This window comes from Juglans regia, chromosome 4 (assembly GCF_001411555.2).
Source record: "Juglans regia cultivar Chandler chromosome 4, Walnut 2.0, whole genome shotgun sequence".
Classification (NCBI taxonomy): domain Eukaryota; kingdom Viridiplantae; phylum Streptophyta; class Magnoliopsida; order Fagales; family Juglandaceae; genus Juglans; species Juglans regia.
Window position 1 is genome coordinate 27,818,937 of NC_049904.1, and position 26,755 is coordinate 27,845,691.

The following is a 26,755-nucleotide window of genomic DNA, read 5'->3' on the forward strand; positions in this document are numbered from 1 at the left end:
ATAGCCTGGGTAATCTCTTCTGAATAAGGTCTGGGTAATGAGCCTCCCAATCCAGTACCCCCTTGAAATGATAAATTGATAATAAACAAAGCTATAGTTATCAATACCGTTTCTTGAAAACATAAAGCTCTCATCCATTGATCTTTTCTGCTACAATAATTATCTCAACTTGTGAACAGAGGAAAATAAAAACTATCTTCTACAGCCACCCTCGTTGTAATATGTTCTGATTTGTCATTTATATGATCTTGAAGAAGAAACTTTGTTAGTTATAATGTCAATGACTCTTAATCAGTCATTATCGACATCGTGTGCACAGCTTCAGCCGATGCTCAATCCTCTCCTCTTACTATATTACAAGGAAATCCTTAAACATCTCACTGCTTGGCCTGCTAAAAAATAGGATGAAAGGTTGTCAGCATAAGCAGACGATTAATAAGATGATATGCCTACTTCTTACCCAATTGTTTAATGGCCATATGGGAGGTGTAAAGGCTATCCTACAATGTTTTTGTCGCCATACAAGCAAGTCGCACATGAAGATTAAAAACAAAAGGTAACTTTGTCCATAGAAATCATTATGCATCTTGGTCCCAAGAGAAATCTGAAAGAAACCTAAACTATCAAACTAAATCTACAAGTAGATGAGCTGTTGTTACCTGTGAGTAGAGGAAGGTGCCAATAATTGCAATGGCAGCTCCAATAGCATTGATGGGTTGGACTGGTGTGTGAAAGATTATGATAGATGAGACTATAACAGATATCCGCTTCATTGTGTTTCCTATGCTAAAAGTCAATGGAGAAATCTGGTCGAGAGACATGTATGAAACTTGGTTATACAAGTGATAGAAGACACTCCGCGCTGCCACCCACCTGCAAAAGTTCCAAGTCACACACATCTCTCAGGTTAAACCAGCAATTTGACCTAAAAGAAAAAAATAGTTACAAAGATATTGTAATCAAACGAAAAACTGAAGCAAAAGGAAATTGACTCACTGTCGTTTAAGTAATTGTACTCAGATTTTAGAGCAAATAGAAAATCAGAACACTGTGATATTTGTTTCTTGAAAAATGGATTATACAGTCTTTGAGCAAGTCTCGCACACTCTTCTTGAAAAACATTAGAAAAATTTGGGACCACTTATGATTACTCTTGTTTCTTTCAGCCGATGCTAAGATTTATTAAGTACTGAAACATCTTAATATGTCAAAAAATTCTGAGACAAACAAATGTCAGTTTTACAAAGAAAACTCTACCGTTTTAGACTTGGTAACATCTGATCTATCGAGTTTTACTTGAAAATACATCAAACCGGTTAAAACAACCAGACAATTGTGAAGTACAACTTCGTTGGGTAAGATGGCAAAAATTCGATGTCTTATACAAATCAAATTACCTTATGAAATGTGGTCCACTCTGAGAGATGGCTTTTTCCCAGCCAACCACCCACATCTTGGGGCCCTCCACGGCAATGGCAAAAGGTGTAAGAATCAAAAGAGACAACATAGACAGACAAGCATAGTAGTTCATCCCACTAATAGACTCCCCCTTCATCCCGTTCTTTGAGAATATGTTCCGAAACACAAAGGCTAAATTTGATATCGTGGCGCCCATAAACCCTGCACATCTTGCGAGACATATTCAATCCCAAAACACCAACATCAGAAAGACCACATTAGTTTAAAAACATTGCAATACATCGACAGACATTAAATTTCTATCTGTAATTGAGTAGGCTTTCTTACCAGTCATGTTGAAATTGAGCTCGGTCACTGTGGCAAGGGCGCATCCTCTGATAATTGGCAAGAGTGACAGATAAACCAGCACCAGAAACATCTCACCAAGTAAAAACCTTGAAACCAAGACGCTGAAAGCAGGCTCGCCACTCTTGATGATGTGGGTGAACGAAACTGCAACTTTCTACATGCTAACAGCCGCTGCAACATGCCCAATGGTGTGTGCCACTGCAACCTACACCATTTCGGAAATATAAAATCAGAGTCCCAAAACCACAAAATGCTCTGTTTGTGGCCAAGAAAACTAAGAAAAATCATAGAAGAACAGAAAAAATGTTGTCATGTTTATTACACTAATCCAACAAGCGAGAGTTCTTAATTTGCCATGTTCTACTTGATATTCATGATTTCATTTCGTTTATGTTTTTTCTTTCTCCCTATATTCACACAAACAGAGAAAATCGGGATATATTTAACTGATTGAAGAGTTATTAGCTTTCTTACCGGAAAAAGTCTCTTCCAGAACTCCAAATATGTATTGGGAACATTGGCAATCCTCGTGGCCCACGAAATCAGCATCATGAGCGACCTAGTTGCGAGCGAAAGCGTGGAGATGAGCCACGGGTATGAAAAAGCATTCAGAACCTTCTTGTTATATATATTGAAAACCACATTAAGAGCCCACCAGGTGGCGAAATATATACTAATCTTGAGCCTCTGAGCCGCCTCAAATCGGGTCAACTCGTCCGGAAACTCGATGTTAATCTCAAGTGGCCGAGACCGGTCGTCTTCGTAGGCATTGCACTTTGTTCCGCGCTTTTGGGTCTTCGTTGGCAATGCGAAATTCTCGATGGAAGAAATGTAAATGGGTTTCTGGGAAGAGAAAGAGTGGTTAAGGCTCAGTTTCGCATTTTTAGTGGTGGGTTGGGAAGGAAACCGAGGCTTCGAAAAAGGAAGCTTTCGGGTTGTCAAATCTAATGTCGTGAAGGATGAGGCTGTGAACTTCACCGAAGAGATCATGATGTCCGTGTAAGCAAAACTAAACTCGATACCGAAATATAGATTGGACTCTGAATACACTGGAAACAAAGGAGAGGTTCAAGAAACATTTTCTTGGGATTGGTTGGCTGATACTTGTGGGAAAACTAAGTAAACGTTAGAGCTTTGAGGGAATTCCGACAGATTAAAGAAGATGACTCGGAAACATGAGTTGGACGAGTAAGAACGCGTTGAGCTTGATTTAGAAAGTGAGAAAATCAACTAGAAAGTGAGAGGGGAAGTAGGATATGGATGTGAGTTTTTGAACCGTCTAGGACAAAGTTGGAGGAAGAAGAAGTACATATATAGGCTGGCCGAGGAGCCGTTGGGAATTTCAAATTTTCGACATTATTATTATTATTATTTCTATTATCATTGTTTTTGTGCTATGGAAGATTTTATTTACTATGTGGACTACTCGAGAACTTCATTGACAAAATTTTCCTGATCTTGGTCAGTTTTTCCTGCCAAAGTTTGTTCCCCACTTGGTGGATCAATTCAGATTTGCTGGGCAAGGCGAGAGATATTCTTTTATTCTATACTTCTCCTACCCCACGAATCGGTTTTTTTTTTTGTCTTTTCCAAACCAGTTTCTTCATTCAAGCCACCTAAGGCTCGTGGAGAAAGACAGAGACATACAGAAACCTGAAATTTGTTTGGCATGAAACACATGTCAAGTTGTTTTCCCCCACGCCCACCTCCCAAGGGCGGGGGGTGGGGGAAAAACCCCAACCCCCGCATGGTGCGGGGCGGGGTGTGGGGTAGGGTACCCCCCGCCTACACCATGTGAGTATCACCCCTAATACCGACTAGATTCGTAGATCTTTGCTGAAAGTCTAATAAGGATTGGGGTATTGTGATAAGTATGCAGCATTATGTAACGTTAGTTGCGACCCATCGCGCAATATTATGCATGCATCAATTTTGTGTTCGCTCTTGATATATTTTGAGGCGAGTAATTAAAAGAATAACTTATTAAATCAAAATCTAATAAGCAGTCTTTAATCATAGGAACAACAACATTTGTATCATTGTTGGAGTTGAGATTAGATATATATATATATATATATATATATATATATATTTATAGCAATAGAGTGACGTCCAAGGGACGTTTGCCTAATTTAGTTAATTAAGAATATTAATTATATGATTTTAATTTCTTAAAATTCTAATTATTTATATGGTTTTAATTTCTTAAAAATATTTAGTAAAATTTCATCATTTATTTAATGATGGAAGATTAATATTTTATAAACTAAATTTGATAGTTTATGTATGATATGCTATTTATTTAGTTAATTAAGAATATTATAATACTTAAATTATGTTAAAACTCTAATTATTTATATAGTTTTAATTTCTTAAAAATATTTAATAAAATTTCATCATTTATTTAATGATGAAAGATTAGTATTTTATAAATTAAATTTGATAGTTTAATGGTTTTATTCTCTTAAATATGTTAAGTAAGATTTCATCATTTTATTAATGATGAATGAATATTATTTTAAATATTATTCTATCTTAATTACTCTCAGCGCTTTTAATTAGATTAACGTTTATGCATTTTAAATTAGTGTTTGAGGTCCTTCCTCTCATGCTTTTAATTAAATTAACGTTTATGTATTTTAAATTAGTGTTTGAGGTCCGTATCGTTGCGTAGATCCCCAGATGTTGGGTTTTACAATAAAACCCCAACCTCTCTCTCTTTCTCCCTCACTTTTCTCCCCCGGCTCTCTCTCTCACTCCTCCCTCTCCTTCAGGGTACGTCGTATGCAACGTACGGCGTATGCAACGTACGGCGTATGCAACGTACGGCGTATGTTAAAACTCTAATTATTTATATGGTTTTAATTTCTTAAAAATATTTAATAAAATTTCATCATTTATTTAATGATGAAAGATTAGTATTTTCTAAATTAAATTTGATAGCTTAATGGTTTTATTCTCTTAAATATGTTAAGTAAGATTTCATCATTTTATTAATGATGAAGAAATATTATTTTGAATACTATTCTATCTTAATTCCTCTCAGTGCTTTTAATTAAATTAACGTTTATGCATTTTAAATCAGTGTTTGAGGTCCTTCCTCTCAGTGTTTTTAATTAAATTAACATTTATGCATTTTAAATCAATGTTGGTCTGTATCGTTGCATAGATCCCCAGACGTTGGGTTTTATAATAAAACCCTAGCCCCTCTCTCTTTCTCCCTCACTTTTCTCCTCCCGGCTCTCTCTCTCTCTCTCTCTCTCTCTCTCTCTCTCTCTCTCTCTCTCTCTCTCTCTCTCCCCTTCAGCGTACGTCGTACGTAGCTCTCCCCCATACCCAATTCCTCCACTGCCCAGCCCAGCGCCGCCGTGGGCCGGTGAGTCTCTCCGCCCCTTCCATCGACACCACCTCACTCCGGCGAGTCCCCCCACACCGGTCTCCCTATCTCACGGTCTCTCTTCCTCTCTCTCGGCAGTGCACAGCCCGAATGGGCTTGATGTTGTTGTGCCACCGTGCGCCATTCTCCGGTGCCACCACCTCCACAGTAGCCTTCCTTCCCACCGGCCATCCTCTTCCAACGAGCTCAACCTCCATCTCCCTGCCGTTTGCCCCCACGAAGTCCACCTCTCTCTTACACGGGTTCTTCACACCCATGGCGGAGCTCCACCTCCTCTGGCCATCTCACCACCACCGAGACCTCCTTTGGCCACCAACCACTTCTCGTAGCCATCCTCACATCTAGCCGAGCCACCATGCATGCTCACCTTCCCTCACGGACGCCTACTTCCCCTTAGGCCACCTCCACCACCATACGTTGTCACCCACGACGTGTGACCACCCTCTCCAACATCCTCAGGCCACCACCGACCCATCCCAACCACCCATGGCTCCGATCTGCCACTTATGCTCCCTCACTCTCTCACGACATCTCTCCCTCTCACACACAACCAGTTTTCCCTCCACCATCATTATTTGTGTGGTGACTTTTTTATTTTGTAGTATTTTTGTGGTAATTTTGTAATTTTGTGGTGATTTTACTATGATTTTGTGGTGATTTTGCTGTGAGGATGCATAGAGGGATGCAGATGCAGAGGGACGTAAGGTGAAAGAAGAGAAGAAAAGCGTAAAATACGTATCACTGTTCATGTCATTGTTTATTATTCTTCACGTTATAACGGCTTTTAAATATAAGGAGATATATATGTTAGAAGTCTTACCGACCAAAATGAGAAGAATAGTATATTTAATATTAGGAAAAATTGTGATAACACATTTAAATTATTTAAAACGAATAACTTGAAAATTTTAAATTTATTTTGTCGATTACTTTTTAAATAATATCTCAAATATCACAATTGAAAAAATTTAAATTAGAAATACCTTTCGGTTCTATTATTAAATGATTATTTTTCTTTCTAAATTCAATTATATATTTTAAGAGTAATATTATATACAAGTCTTCAATAGATAAATTTTATTTAAATTATTTGTAAAAAATAGATCTCATTAATAAAAATAATTTTTTTAAAATTTTTTTAAGTAAAATTTATTTTTTTATAAAAATTTATACGAAACTTATATTTGAGATTTGTACAGATTATTATTATTATTTTTTTAATACAATCCTCGAAAAAGGAAGCCGCCGAAAGCCGCACCGATAAAGAAAGAAATCTCTTCCTTCAAACGTTCCGTCGCTCGCTTGTTAGTTCTAATCTCTGTGTAAGTTCTTCTATGGTGGGAAGTAACCCTAATTCGATTCTCACCTTCAAGTGGTGGGACAAAACCCTAGCCCTTAATTACGGTCCTGTTATTCTCTGATGGCATCCACGGGCTCAGAGAACCGAGAAAACCGAAGAAACCTAGCCACGGCGACGAAGGTGGTGGCCACTGAGCTGCCGCCTCAGAAACTAACGCTGTCTATTCTTGACCGGTTCAAGGCTCTGCTGAGGCAGCGCGACCACGAGCTTAGGGGTTCGGCCGAAGACGACACTGTCACGCCGCCGAGCGCAGAGGAAATCGTGCATTTTTACGATCTATTGTTGTCGGAGTTAACATTAAACTCGAAGCCCATTATCACGGATCTCACCATAATTGCTGGCGACCAGAAGGAGCACGGAAAGGGCATTGCCGAAGGCATTTGCGCTCGGATTCTCGAGGTTCGTTTGGGTGCTTGTGGAATCCTGGGGAGTGGGAGAAGGTTTTCGCTGAATTTGTATAGTCATGGGATTTTAAGGTTTTCGTATATCTCGTGTACGCAACTTAGTTTGATGTAATTCTTGGCGTTTGAGAAGTGTGAATGTTGAAATTTGGTACTTGTTTGGTTTCCAAGAGCAAGAGGGTTTGGGGAGAACATGGAGAAATTTTGAGTTTCGATACTTGGTTATATGTTGGTTCTTATAGACTATAGCCTTGATTACATTGAATTGAAATGCTCTTGGACTTTAAATTTTCCCGTCCCCTTTCGTTTATCCTCTGGTTGGTTGCTGGAGTAGATTTTGTTTTCAGAAAGTTAATATTCAGAAATGGTTTGTGGTGCACGGGTAGCGCAATGCCTCAAATGTTGTGATAGATTTTTAAGAAGCGACACGGGCTTGTACGAGCACTCTGAAAAATGAAAGAAGTGATATCCGTATCTAATGAAAGATTTGACTGTAGTCGAACACGAACAAATCCGTGATTTCTGCCTCAAAAGTAGTCAATGCTGCTTATAGGATTTCCATATTAACAGGATTTATAGTCCGTATCCTATTAGGACGCGGCTTAGAAGTAGATATCGATATGATTATGAATACTATTTGATCTGTATACGATTGCTTCTGAGTTTGACCAAAGTCGATTTTGGCAGGAGTTAGAAAAGTAAAATGGTTACCGTTTCTAACATCTCTGATTCTTGACTTTCTTCTGAAAACTTGTTGAAAGGAGAATTTCTATGTAAACGTACATATTATGCTATTAATCGAAGTTCTCCCAAAGCTTTGATGGATCTGTGAAACTTGAGGGTTTTGGGGGGTGGGGGTATGAAGGCATTTGCAAACAAAATTTGCAGCATTCCAAGTCATCTCTCTAAATGTTCAGTTTTTTCCTTCTTTTTTAATACTGTTGAGATTCAGCACAAATTAACTATTGTTTGTGTCTGGGATGCCCCCTTTATCTAACCCTCAATTGCATTCACCAAAATTTTAACTTTATTGGTAGGGTTTTGGATGAACCTATTTTTTGGAAAGTAGGGGGAATTTTTGTTTGTCATGTGTTGTCCTTACCTGCTTCATAATTTTGTACGTGATTCTGCAGGCCCCAGTTGAACAAAAACTGCCTTCATTATATCTCTTAGACAGTATTGTCAAGAATATTGGCCGAGAATACGTTACATACTTCTCTTATTGTCTGCCAGAGGTGAATTTGGCATTATCAGCATATGCTTTTAAAACTCATTAGTTTGCAAATCAAGATTCTGATAGTTTTTTTTTATTTGAACTTTTAAAAGGTTTTTTGTGAGGCATACAGGCAAGTACAACCTGATCAGCATAATGCCATGCGGCATCTCTTTGGCACCTGGTCAGCAGTATTTCCACCTTCTGTCCTTCGTAAGATTGAGGCAAAACTGCAATTCTCTCCTTCAGCGAACCATCAATCATCTGGTTTAACTCCCTCGAGAGCTTCTGAATCTCCTCGACCCACCCATGGCATACACGTCAATCCAAAGTATTTGCGTCAGTTGGAACATTCAACTGTGGATGGTGTATGTTATCTGTTGAATTCTCTCTCTTCCTCTGTTTTTTAATCTGAAGACAAGGATTAGACTTCTTTTATTAGTTTAATACAGAAATTCTGCTTACTTGTCAAGATGTTATACTTAATTAAGGCTTGCATTGAGATATCTGTTCTAAAATGCTGTGCTGCATATTCTAGTGACCCTTTTTCTGGACTAGTAAAAGCCTGTATATGTGACCAGAGTTTATCTTATAGGAATATACTAATATCTGTATCTTTGATTTTTATAAAGTTATGCAAGTCAGATATCTCAATTTTTTGTGGGACTTGTGGCTAGAAATTGTTGATTTATACGGAAATATTTCTTTGGATATCATAGTTTGGTATAATTAATTTGATATCTGGAGGTTGACAATGGCAAAAAAAGAGGTCAATTGATCTTAAACGGAGTTGGACATCCCTCTCCTACCTTCCACAAAAAAAGAAAGCTTGACAACTTGTGTACATCTGACCATTTGAGTGAGGAACATGGCCTTATAATATATATATTTTTTATAAGTAAACATGGCCTTAGAATATATGTAATGCCTTAGATTGAGTAGAAGGAAGGTGGTGAATGAGATCCTACATTACTTGGGAAGGAGAAGTTCATGCTTTGTCTTTTTAGAGTACAGGCCAAGATATGACTTGTCACATATGATGTAATGGCTTGACGAGGATGTCGGGAATTTAAGAGGGGAGACTCTAACATCCTGGATTGAGTAAAAGGCGGCCTTTGAGATTCCACATTGCTTGTGAATAAGAAGTTCATGCCTTTTATAATGATTCCAAGGGGCTCCAATTGTAACATTGGCTAGTCCTGTTGGAGTATGAGCCCAAATGTGGCTTGGGTCTTCCTTGGGTGGTTATGATATATGGCATTTTGAGTTGGTGATAATTCTTTTAGCATTTTCGTGGAAAGATTAGCAAGGTTCTTGCATTGTGAACATAGAGCCCTTGTGTCTTATATGGTGTCTTTGGTGGGAACACAATGCTTGAACTTTTGGAGATTGTGAGAGGAGAGCGATAACAATTCCCTTTGTGTATGGATGGCGGTGCAAAATAGTTTCAGTTCCTAATTTTTTTTTTGATAAGCAAGTTTCAGTTCCTATAATTCCTAGATTTTATTCAGTTTTGTTCTTTATCTTCATCCCTATAGATGGGTGTTTGATATTGTGTACTTCCAGTATTACTTGGATTGCGCCCTTTTGCACTTCAAATAAAATATGCCTTAGTTGATAGGAAAACAAAAAGAATATAGATATCATGCACACTAGGCGGCAGGTTCACTTTCATTCCTCTTTGACTTGTAATTCTTGGTTAAAATAAACTACTTATAAAAAAAAAAAAAACTTGCATTTTTTTTTTTATAAGTAAAAAAATAATAATAATAAAATAAATTAAGTTTGCTTGTAGTTAATTGGAATATTTAGGAATTTTCCTCATTGTGGTGGAGAAAAAAGAAGATTACTTTAGGAGATGGTCAAAGAACAGACGGAGTGAATGTGATTCAATGATTAGGCCCACAGATTCTTTTCCTCCACAAATTGCTTATGGGACTTTTGCTGAGCTCACAACTGGTCATGCCTATATCCCTGAGGACTATTTTTCTAGCTGGAACAGTGCCAAATGATTGCTGTTGGTATGCCGTCACTTTTTCTTGGGGCATGATTTGTTGTCCTTGAAATTTGAAAGGCCTCATCCGTCACTTTTTCTTTTGTAATCTTCATTATAAGAAGCTTGAAATAGTAGCATTTTATGAAAGTTCAAGAATGATTCTGTCTTCTGCTAGAGAGAGATATGTTTTCATTTTATAATTGTCCCATTCATGATGATAGACTTTTGAATTATACTTGAAAAAAACTGTCAATAAGCTTTAGCTCAGAAGGTACCTCCAGCCTTCTTGAGAATGGGGTTGAGGTTGAAGTGGTAAGGTGAAAAATTGCTTCAGTGTGCTGAAAAACTATGGTCCAATTAAGAACCTTTTTTTGGGTGGGGGAGGGGGAGGGCATGCACCTGGTTGCCCGTTGATATCCTTAAATATTTTGATTCTAGATGTGTGCACTAGATGTGTGGGGGAGGAAATAATCAAATTTGAATATTTCCTTCTGTCTACACTTGTTCTACCTGTGTAGTTGTGTGCATTCTTTTGGTCTGCATTGATTATTCCCCCTGTTTTTTTTTTTTTTTCAATTCTTTTTGTAAACGTAGGAAGACTAATGTGCTGTTTTACACGTTTTTCATGTCTATATAATTATTTTGTATCATCCAGAGCTAGGTTTGGATTACAAGACCATCTCATCTCATTATTACAATTTTCACAAATTTCCACATAAAATACAATAAACAATTCAACTTTTTTAAATCCCAAAACAATAATAATATTAAAAAAAAAAATTCTAAAAATATTTTATTCAACTTTCAACTTTTATCTAAAATCATCTCTTCTCATCTCACCATCCAAACCTCAACTTATAGTACCTTAAGCTAAAGAACCTGCCAAGATGAAAAATGCATAATTTTGTTATCAATTGTTGTTAAGGTGGATTACTTTGCTCAAATTTGTAATTTGTAACCTTGCAGAATATTCAGCAAGCTAGGGGAGCTTCAGCTTTAAAAATGTTCGGTCAAAAACCGTCCATTGGGTATGATGAATTTGATTTGGGTCAGGCAGAGCTTGTATCCTCACAGGCTGGAGACCCAAGATTGAGCTCAACGGGAAATGCAGGTAATGCACCTTTTGCTTTTGGGGTTAATAAGGTGTATCCACCTTCAATTCCCAGACTTGGGAGACCCTCTTCACCATCAAGAACTGGTCCTGATAGGAATTTATCATTGGCAGTTGAAGAATTTGCAGCAGATCATTCTTCTAGAAGGCTTGCTGATAGGAGCTCTACAGCTCATCTTAAATTCAAGTATGGATTAGGTAGAGCAACTGGTGGCGATGAGGAAATGAGTAGCCTGCATGGAAAACACTATGCCGGTGGTAATCATACCTGCTTTGAAACTAAAACCATGTACAATGTCAGTAATGGACATGAGCACTTACAACCAAGAGCTTTGATTGATGCTTATGGAAATGACACTGGGAAGAGATCTTTTAACGATAAGCCTCTGCTTGGTCAGCGCCACAACATAAAGGGTATAGACAATAAGGTTGTTACACCATCATGGCAGAATACTGAAGAGGAAGAATTTGATTGGGAAGATCTGAGCCGCCCTTTAGTAGACCGTAGCAGGAGCAATGATTTCTTGTCAACATCTGTTCCACCTTTTGGAAGAGTCAGTTTTAGGCCTGCCTTTGGAGTACGAAGAGCTTCCCCTCTAGAGGCTAATCAGGCTCAGCTTCCTGCACTGGACAATTCTTCTATGATTGCTGAAGATGCAGTCCCCTTACTAAGTGTAGGCTTCTCAACTTGTTTGCTGGGCCATACTTTTTGTTTTTTTGGGCGGCTTTGTTAGATAATATGGAATTCAAATGATATTCTTGCTTGCTGCGTATTCCTTAGTTATACTGGTCTAATCTTTTCCCTACTTATGGCTTGATTAGTGCTTTCCTTTAGACCATAAGGTTTTACTATCTCTCCCTGGTCCTTTTCAGCCATTCAGAGTCTCAAATTGAGTAGTTTCTTATGTTTTCCTTTCAGTTCTTATAACCTGATCAAGCATATGAGAAACATTGTTTTCTTTTAGTGATTGGTGGCAGCACTCTTTGAAGTTGTGATCTCAGTCAAATTAGTTTCTTTTTTTCTTTCCTTCCACGCTTTCCATTTCTTTTGGCATGGCCTTTAAACTATAATTAGAAATTGTTGCTCATTCTTCCATCAAACATCAGTACCCCAAAATGTCAACAGAGGTAAGAGCGTCTGTTTTCTGAAGTAAGAAGAAAATATTTGAATATCAATCTCATTGATCTCATAAGCAGCATGCCCGTTCATGCACCCTTATCTTGGGGGTTCAATTGGAGACTCATTTACTTAATAATCTCTCGTATATCTCCTGCTATTATGGATCACATTTCCCTATCAGCCCAGCATATGTTTATTGGCTATAATTAGTGCTGTTTAGGAATACCAGAGCTTTTTCCCCTAATTAAACCAACTTTAAAACTCAAAACTGTATAAATCTTCTTTCTCTTTCACAAACCCGAAACCATTGATTTTTCCTAACATTTACTCTTTAATTTAGTCATGGTAGACATCCTCTATAGTGCTGTTTTGAGGTCACTATTTTATTTTATTATATGTTCAGGGAATTGTACTTATAAGAGAGAAATGAACCTAACCTTAATGTTTGAAGTTCTGATATTTTTACTGCAGTTTGGTCGTGGATCAATGGGGAAGATACCAGGGTTCCGAGCTGAGAGAAATCACATTCTGGATTCTCGCTATCTACAGGAGGCCTGGAATATGCCTTCCCATCTTGCCAAAGGAAGAGGAAGGAATTTCCATTTGCCTTTACTGGCAAGTGGTATGTCTTCATCAGATGGTGAAAAATCTCTAGTTGACAAGCTTCCTGATGCTGATTCAAAAATTCACGGACCTCAATCTATTATATCAAGATTTGGTTCTTCCAATCTTGACTCTATTAGTGTTGAGGTACGACCGGCAGTTGTACCAGCATCTGTGGGGGTAAGGCCTCCGCTAAATGTGCATAATTCTCACCCACTACCCCTGCAGCCTATTTTTTCACAGAAGAAACAGATGAAGAGCCAATTTGACTCAATAAATTCTAGCAATAATGTCAACAATCGTGGTCCAAATGGGTATTTATATGATCAGCAGTTGGATGGTTTTGGAAACAAGGAGCTGAGTGCTATGAAACTGTCACAATTATCTAATCAGCGTGCAGGACTAATTTCTCTGAATCAGCGAAACCAGGTTCAAGTCACTCCTTTACAGCCACAATTTCTTCCATCCCAGGGGGCACATCCATCTGCAGCTGCTGTAGTGCCACCTCATTTAGTGGCTCCACGTTTGAATCATGGATACAACCCACAAATGCATGGTGCTGCTGTTAGCTCAGTTCTGTCAAAACCTGTAACTGGTGCTCAGTTGATGTTACCTGTTCAAAATATTCCAAATAGCTCACTACATTTACAGGGGGGAACCTTGCCACTACCTCCAGGTGTCCCTCCCACTTCATCGCAAATGATACCTCTCACACAAAATGCAGTTCCAGTTGTCGCTAATCAGCCGACAAGCATTTCTGGATTGATCGGTTCTCTCATGGCTCAGGGTTTGATCTCGTTGACCAGACCCACCCCTGTACAGGTATCTACTGCATTGATGTTTCTCTGTATGATTTAGATGTTGAAGATTGGTTTCTTCCCCCTTAAAATGCAATTGCTAGATTGTTTCTAAGCCAAGTCATTCAATATATAGGATTCTGTGGGAGTTGAATTTAATGCTGACCTTCTTAAGGTGCGCCATGAGTCTGCAATAAGTTCCCTATATACTGATCTCCCAAGACAATGCAAAACCTGTGGCCTCCGATTCAAATGCCAAGAAGAGCACAGTAGTCATATGGATTGGCATGTAACCAAGAATCGAATGTCTAAGAACCGGAAGCAGAAACCTTCTCGTAAGTGGTTTGTAAGTGCGAGCATGTGGCTCAGTGGTGCAGAGGCATTGGGAAGTGAAGCAGTTCCTGGGTTTTTGCCTACTGAGGTCATTGTAGAAAAGAAGGATGATGAAGAAATGGCCGTGCCTGCTGATGACGACCAGAATGCATGTGCATTATGTGGGGAGCCTTTTGATGATTTTTACAGTGATGAGACAGAGGAGTGGATGTATAAGGGGGCTGTCTACTTAAATATGCCCAGCGGCTTGACAGCAGGCATGGATAGATCTCAGTTAGGTCCTATAGTGCATGCTAAGTGTCGCTCTGAATCTAGTGTGGTTTCCCCAGAAGATTTTAGACAAGATGAAAGGGTATGCTTTTCTCTCGTCGAACCTTTCATTGTTTTTATTTATTTACATGCTGCAGAAAGTCTGACTTTGTTAAGACTGTCACTTTCATTAGTATTTTGTTGGAGGTCTTTGCCATTCATTCATGTATGCATTGTATGGGAACAATTAACAGATTTCTCTTTGACTGAATAATTCATCCTCTCCCCTCTCATTCATTAAATAGTCAAAATAGATTACATCCAATTAGCCATTCGAAAACTGACTTCCTATCCTATAGGGATTCAAATATTGGATAAGATTTGTTTTCCATACTTATCTACATAATCTAAATATTCAAATTACAAATCATATAAATCCTATACAGCTGTCCAAATATATCTATACCAGAAAATACATAGATAACATAGGAATTAATTCAAATAAATATAATCCACTAATATCCCCCCTCAAATTGATGCTGGTGTATCTACTAGCATCAATTTGCTAACTAGGAATTGATGCCGCTGTCTTGTCATCGCTTTCGTGAATATATCAGCTACTTGAAGATCCGTAGAGATATGAGGAAGAATAATCGACATAGCCTCATAGGCTTGACGAATATAGTGACAATCGACTTCAATATGTTTGGTACGCTCATGAAATACTGGATTGGCAGCAATTTGAATGGCACTAGTGTTGTCACCATGAAGAGGAGTTGGCCGATCTTGTGAAAAACCAATCTCTTGAAGAATGCCCCGCAACCACATCACCTCAGAGCATGCTGCTGACATAGCTCTATATTCAGCTTCAGTAGAGGATTTAGAAACACACTCTTGCTTTTTTGCATTTCCAGGAGATGAGTGAATCTCCAAGAAAAATACACCACCCAGTTGTAGAACGCCTAGAATCTGGGCAACCAGCCCAATCGGCATCACTATAAGCCATAAGTTGTAGAGAAGTGCCAGCAGGAAAAAATAACCCACGATTAGGGGTCCCAATCAAGTATCTAATAATACGACGAACAGCCACTAAATGCAAGTGCCTAGGAGTGTCCATAAATTTACTGACAATATGGACCGCATATGAGATATCCGGACGTGTGATAGTGAGATAGATTAGACTTCCAACAAGCTTTCTATATAATGTAGAATCAGAAAGTAAATCACCCTCATCCTTCCGATACTTCACATTGACTTCCATAGGAGTATCAACTGAAGTAGTCTCCCCCAACCCAGCCAACTGAACAAGGTCCTGGGTGTATTTATGTTGATTAATAAATAACCCATGTGGCTGATTGTGAACTTCCAGCCCCAAGAAATAAGTCAATAGTCCCAAATCTTTCATATGAAAGACCCTATGAAGATGCATCTGAACCTTTTGAATAAATTCAATATCGGATCCAGTAATAATGATATCATCCACATAGACCAACAGAAAAACAAAGCCAAAATCACTCTTATGAAGGAACAAAGAAGCATCATACGCACTCTGAGTGAATTGAAACTCAAGTAAGGTATTGCGAAACTTCTCAAACCAAGCTCTGGGAGCTTGTTTTAGACCATACAATGACCTTTTCAGCTTACAAACATCATTAGCTGAGGAAAGGGGCATACCAGAAGGAAGTTTCATGTAAATTGTTTCTTTTAAATCACCATGAAGAAAAGCATTCTTCACATCCATCTGATGCAATTTCCAAGACTGAGAAGCGGAAATAGCAAGAAGGAGACGAACAGTCGTCATCTTAGCAACAGGAGCAAACGTCTCGTCATAATCAATCCCATATTCTTGTCTATTTCCCAAAGCTACCAAACGAGCTTTATATCTCTCAAGGGACCCATCTGATCTAAGCTTCACAGAATACACCCACTTACTACCAATAGGTGTCACAGAAGAAGGGCAAGACACAATATCCCAAGTGTCATTGACCGCTAGTGCATCCATTTCTACTTGCATGGCATCCCTCCAACACTCATGTTCCATAGCCTGCTTATAAGAGGAGGGAATAGCAATAGAAGAAAGTGTAGCTGACATAGAAGAATGAGATGAAAAACCATACCGATTCGGGGGTTTGGAGACTCTAGAAGTATGCCGGCGTGGTGGTGGATCATAAGATGTGTCAAGTGATTGATCAGGAGGCACGGGCGGATGCTCAGGAGGGGCAAAAAGAGCGGTCAGATCTTCTGGATGAGATGGTTTGCGCCTGGTGTAAACACAACCAGGTTTAAACCGAGCGGAAGCTAGTGTAGAAGTTGTATCTTTATCTGAGAAATTTGGCAACACACAGAAACTAGGAGGAATAGGGTCTATATGAGTATGAAAAAATTGTTGTTTGTCAAAGAACACCACATTGCGAGAAACTCTAATGCGTTTAGCTTGAGGATCATAACAAACAAAACCCTTCTGAAAAGAATTATACCCTAAAAAAGCACATTTGACTGATTGAGCAGAAAGTTTGTGTCTTTCGTGAGATGGAAGATGCACAAAACAAACACAACCAAAAGAGTGCAACTGAGAATAGTCTGGAGAGTGCCCAAATAGCAAAGAATAAGGAGAAACATTGTCTAATACTAGAGTAGGTAATCTATTAATTAAATATACAGCAGTAGACAAAGTTTCACACCAAAAACGAGAGGGCACACCCGAATCAATTAGGAGAGCCCGGACCATATCAAGAAGATGACGATTCTTTCTTTCAGCTACTCCATTTTGTTGTGGAGTATATGGACAAGAACGTTGAGAAATAATTCCTTGATCTTGAAGAAATATTTGAAACTCAGTAGATATATATTCTCCTCCTGAATCAGAGCGAAGAACCTTAATAGAGGTAGAGAATTGATTAGCAAGATAAGCCAAGAAACGCTTGAATACCGAAAATACTTCATTCTTAGTGCGAAGAAAGTAAATCCATGTAAAACGAGTATAATCATCAATAAACGTCACAAAATATTTATAACGATCATGAGATTCTATCGGGGCAATACCCCACACATCACTATGAATAACATCAAAGGCACGAGTGGCATGAGATCCTTTTGAAGGAAAAGGCAAAACTTTACTCTTAGCTAACTTGCATGTATCACAATCAAAATTTAATTGAGCAAGAGAATAGAGATCTTTATTTCCTATTAAACCAGAAGATGACAACTTATGAAGTATGTGAGAATTGGGATGGCCCAACCGCCTATGCCAATCCTTCACACTCAAAATACCAACATTACAAGAAAACGAAGATAAAGACTTTGACTCAACAGATTTGGAATCTAAACATAAAGGAAAAAGCCGACCCTCTTTAGGACCCATCGCGATCATCTTTCCGGTCACCTGATCCTGTACAAGACAACCAGAAGAAGTGAATGACACTCTACAATTTCTGTCAACTAATTGTCCAATAGAAATCAGATTGGTATTTAATGAAGGAGACACCAAAACATTATTTAAGGAAGGAGAAATGTCACCTACGGCAGTGATAGGTAGGGAACTACCATCTGCCGTGTGAATTTGAAGAGGACCAGCATACCGTGAGACATTAACAAGAGAGTTAGAGGTACTTGTCATATGATTGGTGGCACCGGAATCAAAATACCAAGGTTTAGAGGCAGATTTGGTTTTACCTGAAATACCAAAAGCTGAAAGAGCTGAGATTATCATTTGTTGGACCATTTCTGGTGTAATAGGAATGGAATTTTGAGAAGTGGAAGCTGGAACATGAGAGGAAGGGACCAAGGTAGAACTGGCAGCACTAGTAGCCTCAGCAGCAGCTGAATAGGCAGTTGCTTGGCGACGTGGCGGACGTATTGGGCAATCCTTGATAATATGTCCTTGCTTCTTGCAATAGTTGCAAGTTTTCTTAGAACAATTTGCAGCAAGATGCCCATAACCTTTGCAACTATAGCATTGAGTAGTGCTGAAATCCCTCCCTTTGATTTTTCCTTGAGCTGCATATGCCACAGGAGCTGAAGTAGTTTGTTCCATGGCTGTTTGAGTCATCAATCTTTGCTCCTCTCGAAATATCTCTCCCAAACACATATCAAGTGGAGGCACCGGATCTCGGTTCATCAGATTAGCACGAATAAATTCAAATTCCGGCCTTAGTTTCATAAGAAACTGTGCCCGCATACTTGCTTCATGAACAGCTTGAATATCGACCAAACTTGTTGCTGGAATTGAAGTGTATACAATATCTGTATACTCAGCCCACAAGTTGCAAAAACCAGAATAAAACTCCTCCACAGAGAGAGCTCCTTGAGAGAAATTCGACATCTCTAGTTCAAGGTGAAATCTCCTTGCTGCATTATTCTGAGTGTACAGCCGCTTGAGATGATTCCACATATCACGAGCATTCTTGAATGAGCGTAAATTCAAGATAATGTGAGGATCAACAGATCCTAGAATCCAAGACATGACTCGGGCATCCTTGCTTTCCCAAGAAGCCCGCTGAACTTTGTCTTCTGGTGCCACACTACTCCCATCAATATGACCCCAAAGTTCCTTTCCTTTCACCAAAATTTGAAACTGAAAAGACCATGCAGCATAATTTTTACCATTGAATCGAACCAGAAGGGAATCTCTAATTTCAGAAGACATGATAGACAAGAAACCCTAGATGTAACAATCCTCACCAAGGACCAAACTGCTGCAGAAAACGTCGATAGTCTGAGAAGTGAGCACCCTCACACAGTACAACGTATCGCAGCCCAGAAAACAGTCACAGAAGGTGCCGATGACCTCAGAAATCCACAGTACACTCTGAAACAGAGTGCCGATAATCACCGAAACAGAGAAAATTGTTTTTTTTTTTTTTTTTTTTCCCGAAACAGAAGCCAAAGATCGACGCAGACAGCGCCGATAATGCACAAGGAACACTACGAGGTTGTTGAAAGTCACAAGAAACCCCAACCTTCAACTCAGACAATGCCGATAGTCACGCGGGAGGTCAAGAACAAACAAGGAAGGCACCGAGAAGCACACGGAAGACCAAACACGAACTCAGCCAGCGCCGAGAATGGATAACCCACAAAGAAATCCCCCGAGAAAGGAAAAAAATTCGTAGAAAAAAAATTATGAACCTGCTCTTGATACCATAACAGATTTCTCTTTGACTGAATAATTCATCCTCTCCCCTCTCATTCATTAAATAGTCAAAATAGATTACATCCAATTAGCCATTCGAAAACTGACTTCCTATCCTATAGGGATTCAAATATTGGATAAGATTTGTTTCCCATACTTATCTACATAATCTAAATATTCAAATTACAAATCATATAAATCCTATACAGCTGTCCAAATATATCTATACCAGAAAATACATAGATAACATAGGAATTAATTCAAATAAATATAATCCACTAATAACAATGACCTATATGTATTTGTATATGTGTATATCGAATTCTTATGCCTAAAGCTCTACTTTTTTTTCTATATTCATTGTTTACAATTGTCATACGCAGGGAATTACTGCAGAGGGTAGTCAAAGCAAACGAATGCGGCTTAGTTAGACCCTCTTCATTGTTGTCTGTAACTTAATATGATTTTGTTTATTTTTTCGGCATGCTCTTAACTTACTTCTACAGTAGCATCAGAGCTTCCGGTACCTTGGCTTCATGCCAGAACGTTGTACGTGTATAGTTGGATTTGTATCATACAACATTATCTTGCAGCAGAGTTTACAAATTCCCAGGTTACCTTTCTGGTGTGCTTTTCCTCTCTCTCACACAAAACATCAAGGACATTGAATACATTTTTCATGTTCATCAAACAGGTATTCTTAAGGATACTTTAAACATCTTGAAAGGGAATGGGTATCATTCACCATGGAACAATATAAAAAAAACGACAACACCATAAAAAAGGCAATAGAAAAAAGGAAAATAGAGGGTGGGGCATGCCAGAGTATTAGATCCACTTTTTTCTCTGCACCTCTTTTCTCTAAACATTATGCAGGGTGAAGCATGAGAAGTTGTAACTTTAAGCAAAGGGTTCCCGTGCTTATTTCTCATCAAAGTCAAGGTTCGATGGGAGTGAAACCAATTGCAGTTGAAATTACAAATAGGCTTGGAGCCTCTTTCCTTTTTAGATTGTTTTGGGTTCATTTATAAAGTAATTAAGAATTATTCTCAAAGGTGGTGGGCTTGTGTAAGCTTTAAGACTCTTGTTTTCAGATGTTACTGTTCTATTTTTCATATTTTGTAATAGCGATACTGTTTACTTTCCTATTTGAAGTGCTTGTTCTCTTCCGATTTAAACTGGTGTGTACTTGCTCTTTGATTAAGTTGAATGCATTTATCTCCTTGAACCTTTGGCCTTTCTTGCCTGCCTTTCATGGTTGCAATGTGTATTCCTTGACAACAAAATATCATGCCTGTTTGCCTCTCTCTCACTCTCTCTCTCAACATATTTGTGTTCTGCGGAATTTTCTCTGCAAGTTTGGAAACGATGCTACATTCACTCTATACAACTCTGCTTATGAATTTTATCATTCTGCTCTTCTTCTGAATCAAGAGAATGATTGAATCTTTTTCAGTAGATTGAGAAACTTAGCAGCAGTTCGATATTTCAGCCTCATTATTTAGCCGTTTCTTCCTACTAATTTTGCGACAGAGTAATGTTACTTGCAGTCGTGGAGTGTACAAGTGTCGTACAGTCGTTTTAAAAAAGAGTGAGGTTTACTATTAAAAAATTATTATTTTTATGTGGGTCTTGTATATATTCATTTTTTTCAAAATGATTGCGTGGTGTTTACGCATTTATGATTGTAACTATCATTTCTTTAATGCATATATCTCATCAACTAAAGATGAGGGGAAGAAAAGAAAAAGGAAGCAAAAATAACCCGCAGTACTTAATAAGTAAAACCATCTGTATCATCCAATGGCAAAGGATTTCCTCTTAGTCTTGTACAACCCGTTTATTGCAGGCACTTCCCTTAACTATTTCTGATTTTCTAAATTAGGCCTTCCCAACACTAAAAAAAGGGTTTGCATCTTTGTTTTTGTGCGTTAAATCATATGTTTACAAGCAGAAAGAAACGCAACCGTTGCTACATTGAGTGATGTTTGTGGTTGAAAAGTGTGGCAACATCCTTATCTCCACACCCACTACAATTTACTACAACCTTCGTGGCAGCAGGTAAAGTAGGGCAAAGTTTGTCTAGAAATGCCAATGCATGAGAGGCCTCCAATGAAGGAATTATACCTTCCAATCTGCATAACAATTGACATGCTGCAATGCCAACAATAGAGAACCAAAATTAATGGTTTCAATTTAGGAAAATACATAAAAAAAGTATACTTTTTTTCAAAAAAGTACATGAGTTGATAGCTCGTTGTATACCATCAATGGCTTCCCGGTCTGTGGCAGTGTAGAATTCAGCACGCCCTGTATCTTTGAGAAAGCTCAGCTCCGGGCCAACCCCAGGGTACTGCAACCTGCATTTAATTAGTGGATTAGGCTCACATGTATCACTGCAACCAATTAGCATTTTCATCTTTCCAAATATTAGATTCAGAGGCAAAGTCTCTATAGCTAGTTGGTACAAATTTCATGTATTAAAAACCTGATGCTTTTTTTTTTTTTTTAACTTACCCCACAGCAATTGAGTATGGCTCTAAAATCTGGCCTTCCTCATCTTGCAACAAATAGCTCATGGCTCCATGAAAAACACCCACATCACCTCTAGCCAGAGTTGCAGAGTGCCTACCACTTTCTAAGCCAAGCCCAGCACCCTCAACTCCAATCAACCTCACATCTTTATCTTCAATAAATTCATGGAACAACCCCAATGCATTAGAACCAGTCCCTACACAGGCAAGCAATACATCAGGTTTGCCACCCCATTTCTCCATTGCTTGCCTTCTTGTTTCCTTTCCAATCACTGATTGAAATTCTCGGACCATGCTTGGACATGGATGAGGCCCCACGACTGTGCCAGGCAAGTAATAAATGGTTTCCATGTCTCCCACCCATTCCCGAATTGCATCCGAGGTTGCTTCCTTAAAATTCCCCTCCACGGATTTAACCTACGACAGTATGGCCATATAGAAACAATGAAGTTTACTTTGTAGTTCGAGACAAATATTATACTGATCTTCGTTAATGGAAAGATAACTGAAGTGCATAAATTTAGAAGAGTTTGGAGCTAAAAGAAGAAGTGTAATTATAATACCTGGGCACCCAGCAATTTCATCAAGAGCAAATTAGAAGACTGTTTCTCCATGTCTTTGGTGCCCATAAAGATGGTGCACTCCAAAGAAAGTTTGGCACAAGCAGCAGCTGTTGCCACACCATGCTGACCGGCACCAGTGGCTGCCACCACGCGTTTCCGGCCCATGCGTTTGGCAATCATCGCCTGTGCGATAGCGTTGTTGATCTTGTGTGCTCCACCATGAGTGAGATCTTCTCGTTTCAGATATATATCTGGCCCTTCTCCTTTATTGTTCTTGTAGTGATTTGAGAGCCGCTCAGCGAAGTAGAGAGGTGTCTCCCTCCCAACATAGTCTCTTAGTGCTGTTTCGAGCTCCGCCTGCAATTAATACATTCATATGTAAGAATGAAACTTCCCATTATTTTTCAGAGTTCCCGTGGTGATGAGCGCTGAGGCCGATGGAGGAGCCATGGCCAGGATTGAGCTTCATTATAATATTTATCACTATTAAATATAAATAAAAAAATTATTATAATATATAAATAATAAAAAATCACTATACTATATAAATAAAAAATATTTATCACTATTATATATAAATAAAAAATAAAATCTCTATAATATATAAATAAAAAATAAAATCACTATAATATATAAATAAAAAATAAAATCACTATAATATATAAATAAAAAATATTTATAACTATTATATATAAATAAAAAATAAAATCGCTATAATATATAAATAAAAAATAAAATCACTATAATATATAAATAAAAAATAAAATCACTATAATATTTATCACTATTAAATATAAATAAAAAAATAAAATCATTATAATATATAAATAATAAATAAAATCACTATAATATATAAATAATAAATAAAATCACTATAATAATCACTCATTATATTATATAAATAAATAAAAATCACTATAATATATAAATAAAAAATATTTATCACTATTATATATAAATAAAAAATAAAATCGCTATAATATATAAATAAAAAATAAAATCACTATATATATAAATAAAAAATAAAATCACTATTATATATAAATAAAAAATAAACTACTATAATATTTATCACTATTATATATAAATTAAAAATAAAATCACTATAATATATAAATAAAAAATAACATTACTATAATATTTATAACTATTATATATATATAAATAAAATCATTATAATATTTATCACAATTATATATAAATTAAAAATAAAATCATTATACTATTTATCATTATTATATATAAAAGTAAAATAAAATCACTACAATATTTATTAATATTAAAAAATCACTATAATAAAATCATTATAATATTTATTACTAAAAATAAAATCACTATAATATTTATGGGACCCACACATTTTTCAACTACCTACTCAAAAGTCAACAACTCAACATACTTCACACATCCAAACAACTCAAAATACTCTCAATGGGACCCACAAACTCACTCCAATCTCTACTCATAACTATTCACAAACATTCTCAACACTTCTCAACACTTTTCAACACCCAAACGTACCCTAACACACGACATCAAGATACCACGTCAGCCAATCAAAAGTTGACAACCGCATGCTAATATCACGTCACAATCTTTTCGTTCATTTCTTAATAAAAGATTGGCGGAGATATCCAGACGTCGAGTTATAAAATAGTGAAAACCAATGAACCCTAAACTTTATTATTCTACATATTGATATATCATGATTTAAAAAACTAAAATTAAAAGATAAGTGAAACAAATATTTATTATATGGAAGATGTATGATTTTATTTTATTTTTTTTATATATATATAGAAAATAGGCTTAAGTCATTCATGAAAATGAAATTACAATTGTGACCTAATACATACAAAAAAAAATCTCAGATTACAAGTCAACTATTAACGGTTGGAGTTCTACTAGTACACAAATTTTTTTGTGACTGGTATGGTCTTAACTTTTATAACTCTTTACAAACAAATCGTCTAAGAGACCACACTCCGCCTAAAGCAGGAATTTCAAACCTTATCTCCAAAGGAGGAGATGACTTTCACTACTCTATGGACAAAATGTCCAAGAGACTATTTCATTTTTATTTTTATTTTATTTTTACTTAAACAAAAAGAAATAACAATAAACATAAAGATAGATGTGAAAATGACGGATTACAGCTGTAGATCTGAATTTTTAACTTGAAAGAAAGCAAAATACAAGAAACAAAGAGATTGTGATAGTGTGTGAGGGACATGCACCATGTTAAGAGTGTGACGGCTAATCGAGTCTAAAGAAATTGAGGTCCCTGGTCCCAGAAATGCTGTGCGTGGCGATAGTAAAAACTTCCTGGTGTGATGGTGCGTGAATCTCACAAGCTACTATGACCCGCGTGTGTGACTCACGTGCCGCTTCATTCAATGAAAGGCTTCGGCTGTCTAAAGGATCGACAGCATGGGAATCCTGCGGAGGGGTGCGTGTTGGTCGCTGGGCTTCGAAAAATAACAGATTGGTGTTTCGCCAAATAAACAAAAACTGGAAAATAAATGGCTATACAGTCTCTAGTTTAACCAGATGGAAGGAGGGAGGGAGGAGCCGAAGCTCGATGTTGAGTTTTCGCTGAGGTGGCTCTTTGGAGAGAAAAGGGATAGATAGCTTATGGCTAAAAGATTTATGATTTAAATTTGTACAATATAATTCATAAATATTATTCACCATCTTTTTAAAGTATAATCCACTCAACATTAATTGATGTAGCATCAAATGATTGATCATAAACAAGTAAAATATAAAATATATTTTTCACTTATATAATACCATATTATGGAAGAATGAGAGAATGATAAATAAAATGACAATAAATAGCATTCCTATTTTGATTAAGGAACTAATTAATTAATTATTACCTGAAACTCGGGGTCACTTAAGATGAAGTGGAATTGGGATTGAAGCTCGCTCAAAGAAGACATCAATATCTCAGGCACGTACTTGCCTCCAAACCTCCCAAACCTTCCTTCATTATTCCTCCCGACTTTTCTGATTTCATAGTGATCTTCATCGTCTACTGTTTCGACAACTTGTGGCATTGTCAATGTCCTGATCCTCCTCCTCCTCGTCCTCAGGATCAAATCACTCAAGCCCACCGGAACCTCCTTAACCAAAGTAGTCTTGTGATCAACGGTAGTAAGTACTGCTGCACGAACCAGCAGCTTTGAGGAAATATTGCCATTTCTTGATCTCCTAACGTCTGTGCTGGATGCAGGACATATAATTTTGGCAGTAAGAAGATGGGTACTGCTTCTCATGTTACAAGTCGTAATATTATTAATAAAAACTTGGGGTGGGGTTGGCTAACTTGGCTTAGAATTAAGGGATTTTTTTTTTTTTTTTCTTCTTGAGGTGTCGAAAGGCCTTCGATGTTGGGGTTCTTATAATAATAGAGTGATACGTCGTACGTACGTCTAGATCAGCGAACGAGGAACACATGCATGCATGCGGTCAATGTCATGAAACGAATTATTAAAGCCACGAGCTGGATAAGAAACCTTGCGATCAATAATCGATCGAAGGTCATCATCACATGATAGATATGTGAGTGGGTTCATACAAACGTTATATCAATAATGTCATTCCATTGCATGCATCAAAGCTAGCTAGTTAATTAATTACATCTAGGACTGTTCAAAAATCCAGCCGGGAACCTGGTTGCAAAACTTGGATACACCTGATCCGGATATCGGTTTAAAACCTGAAACTTGGTTTTATTTATTTTTTGAATGTTTTGATGTTTGAATGCTTATATTTTTCTTTTTTTTTCAAAAATGACTGAGAACATGCAGGGAAAAAAATAGTTGGTCCGATGGAAACGAGCTTCTCTATTATAGATGTCAATTGCTATGCAGTGGCGGATCTACGTGTATCTTGCCCCCCAAATTTTTTTTGAAAAATCAAAATATACCCTAGTTTTTAATCATAATTCTATAAATATAGAAAATGGTCCCCCCAAAAAACTTTATAATCCCCATATGTTCTGCAAAATTTTATAAAATTCCAAACTTATTAATATGAATCTCAAAGTTTTTTGTTATACAATATTATGTTTCTTAATATGGAGTCTAAAGTAAAAATATAAGAAAAATCATTTAAGGTTGGTGATCTATATGGAAAATAGTTGAGTCGTTTTATTCTCTAGACTTCATTAAGC

The 26,755-nt window shown here is 37.4% G+C and overlaps 2 protein-coding genes and 1 pseudogene across 3 annotated transcripts; 1 reads left to right on the forward strand and 2 right to left on the reverse strand.

The window, feature by feature from the left end:
- Window positions 1-623: 623 nt before the first annotated feature.
- LOC109019302 lies at window positions 624-2,757 on the reverse strand (annotated as a pseudogene).
- A 3,646-nt stretch (window positions 2,758-6,403) lies between these two features.
- Window positions 6,404-20,101, forward strand: LOC109019303 (polyadenylation and cleavage factor homolog 4-like). Of its 2 annotated transcripts, none has more exons than XM_035689621.1 (8): window positions 6,404-6,923; window positions 8,059-8,160; window positions 8,252-8,506; window positions 11,101-11,245; window positions 11,360-11,919; window positions 12,837-13,790; window positions 13,902-14,450; window positions 19,862-20,101. In XM_035689621.1, exons 1-8 carry the CDS (start codon window positions 6,585-6,587, stop codon window positions 19,907-19,909), a joined length of 2,952 nt encoding a protein of 983 aa, XP_035545514.1. In that variant the 5' UTR covers window positions 6,404-6,584; the 3' UTR covers window positions 19,910-20,101. The 2 variants fall into 2 exon arrangements, with proteins under 2 accessions (XP_035545514.1, XP_035545515.1); XM_035689622.1 differs by having other exon boundaries at window positions 6,808-7,000.
- Window positions 20,102-21,291: 1,190 nt separating this feature from the next.
- On the reverse strand, window positions 21,292-25,927 carry LOC109003926 (tryptophan synthase beta chain 1-like). The gene is made up of 5 exons (XM_035689623.1): window positions 25,458-25,927; window positions 22,576-22,932; window positions 21,996-22,429; window positions 21,744-21,838; window positions 21,292-21,632 (listed from the first exon to the last, which is right to left on the reverse strand). The coding sequence occupies exons 1-5, from the start codon at window positions 25,854-25,856 to the stop codon at window positions 21,451-21,453; spliced, it is 1,467 nt and encodes a 488-aa protein (XP_035545516.1). The 5' UTR covers window positions 25,857-25,927; the 3' UTR covers window positions 21,292-21,450.
- Window positions 25,928-26,755: the final 828 nt, after the last annotated feature.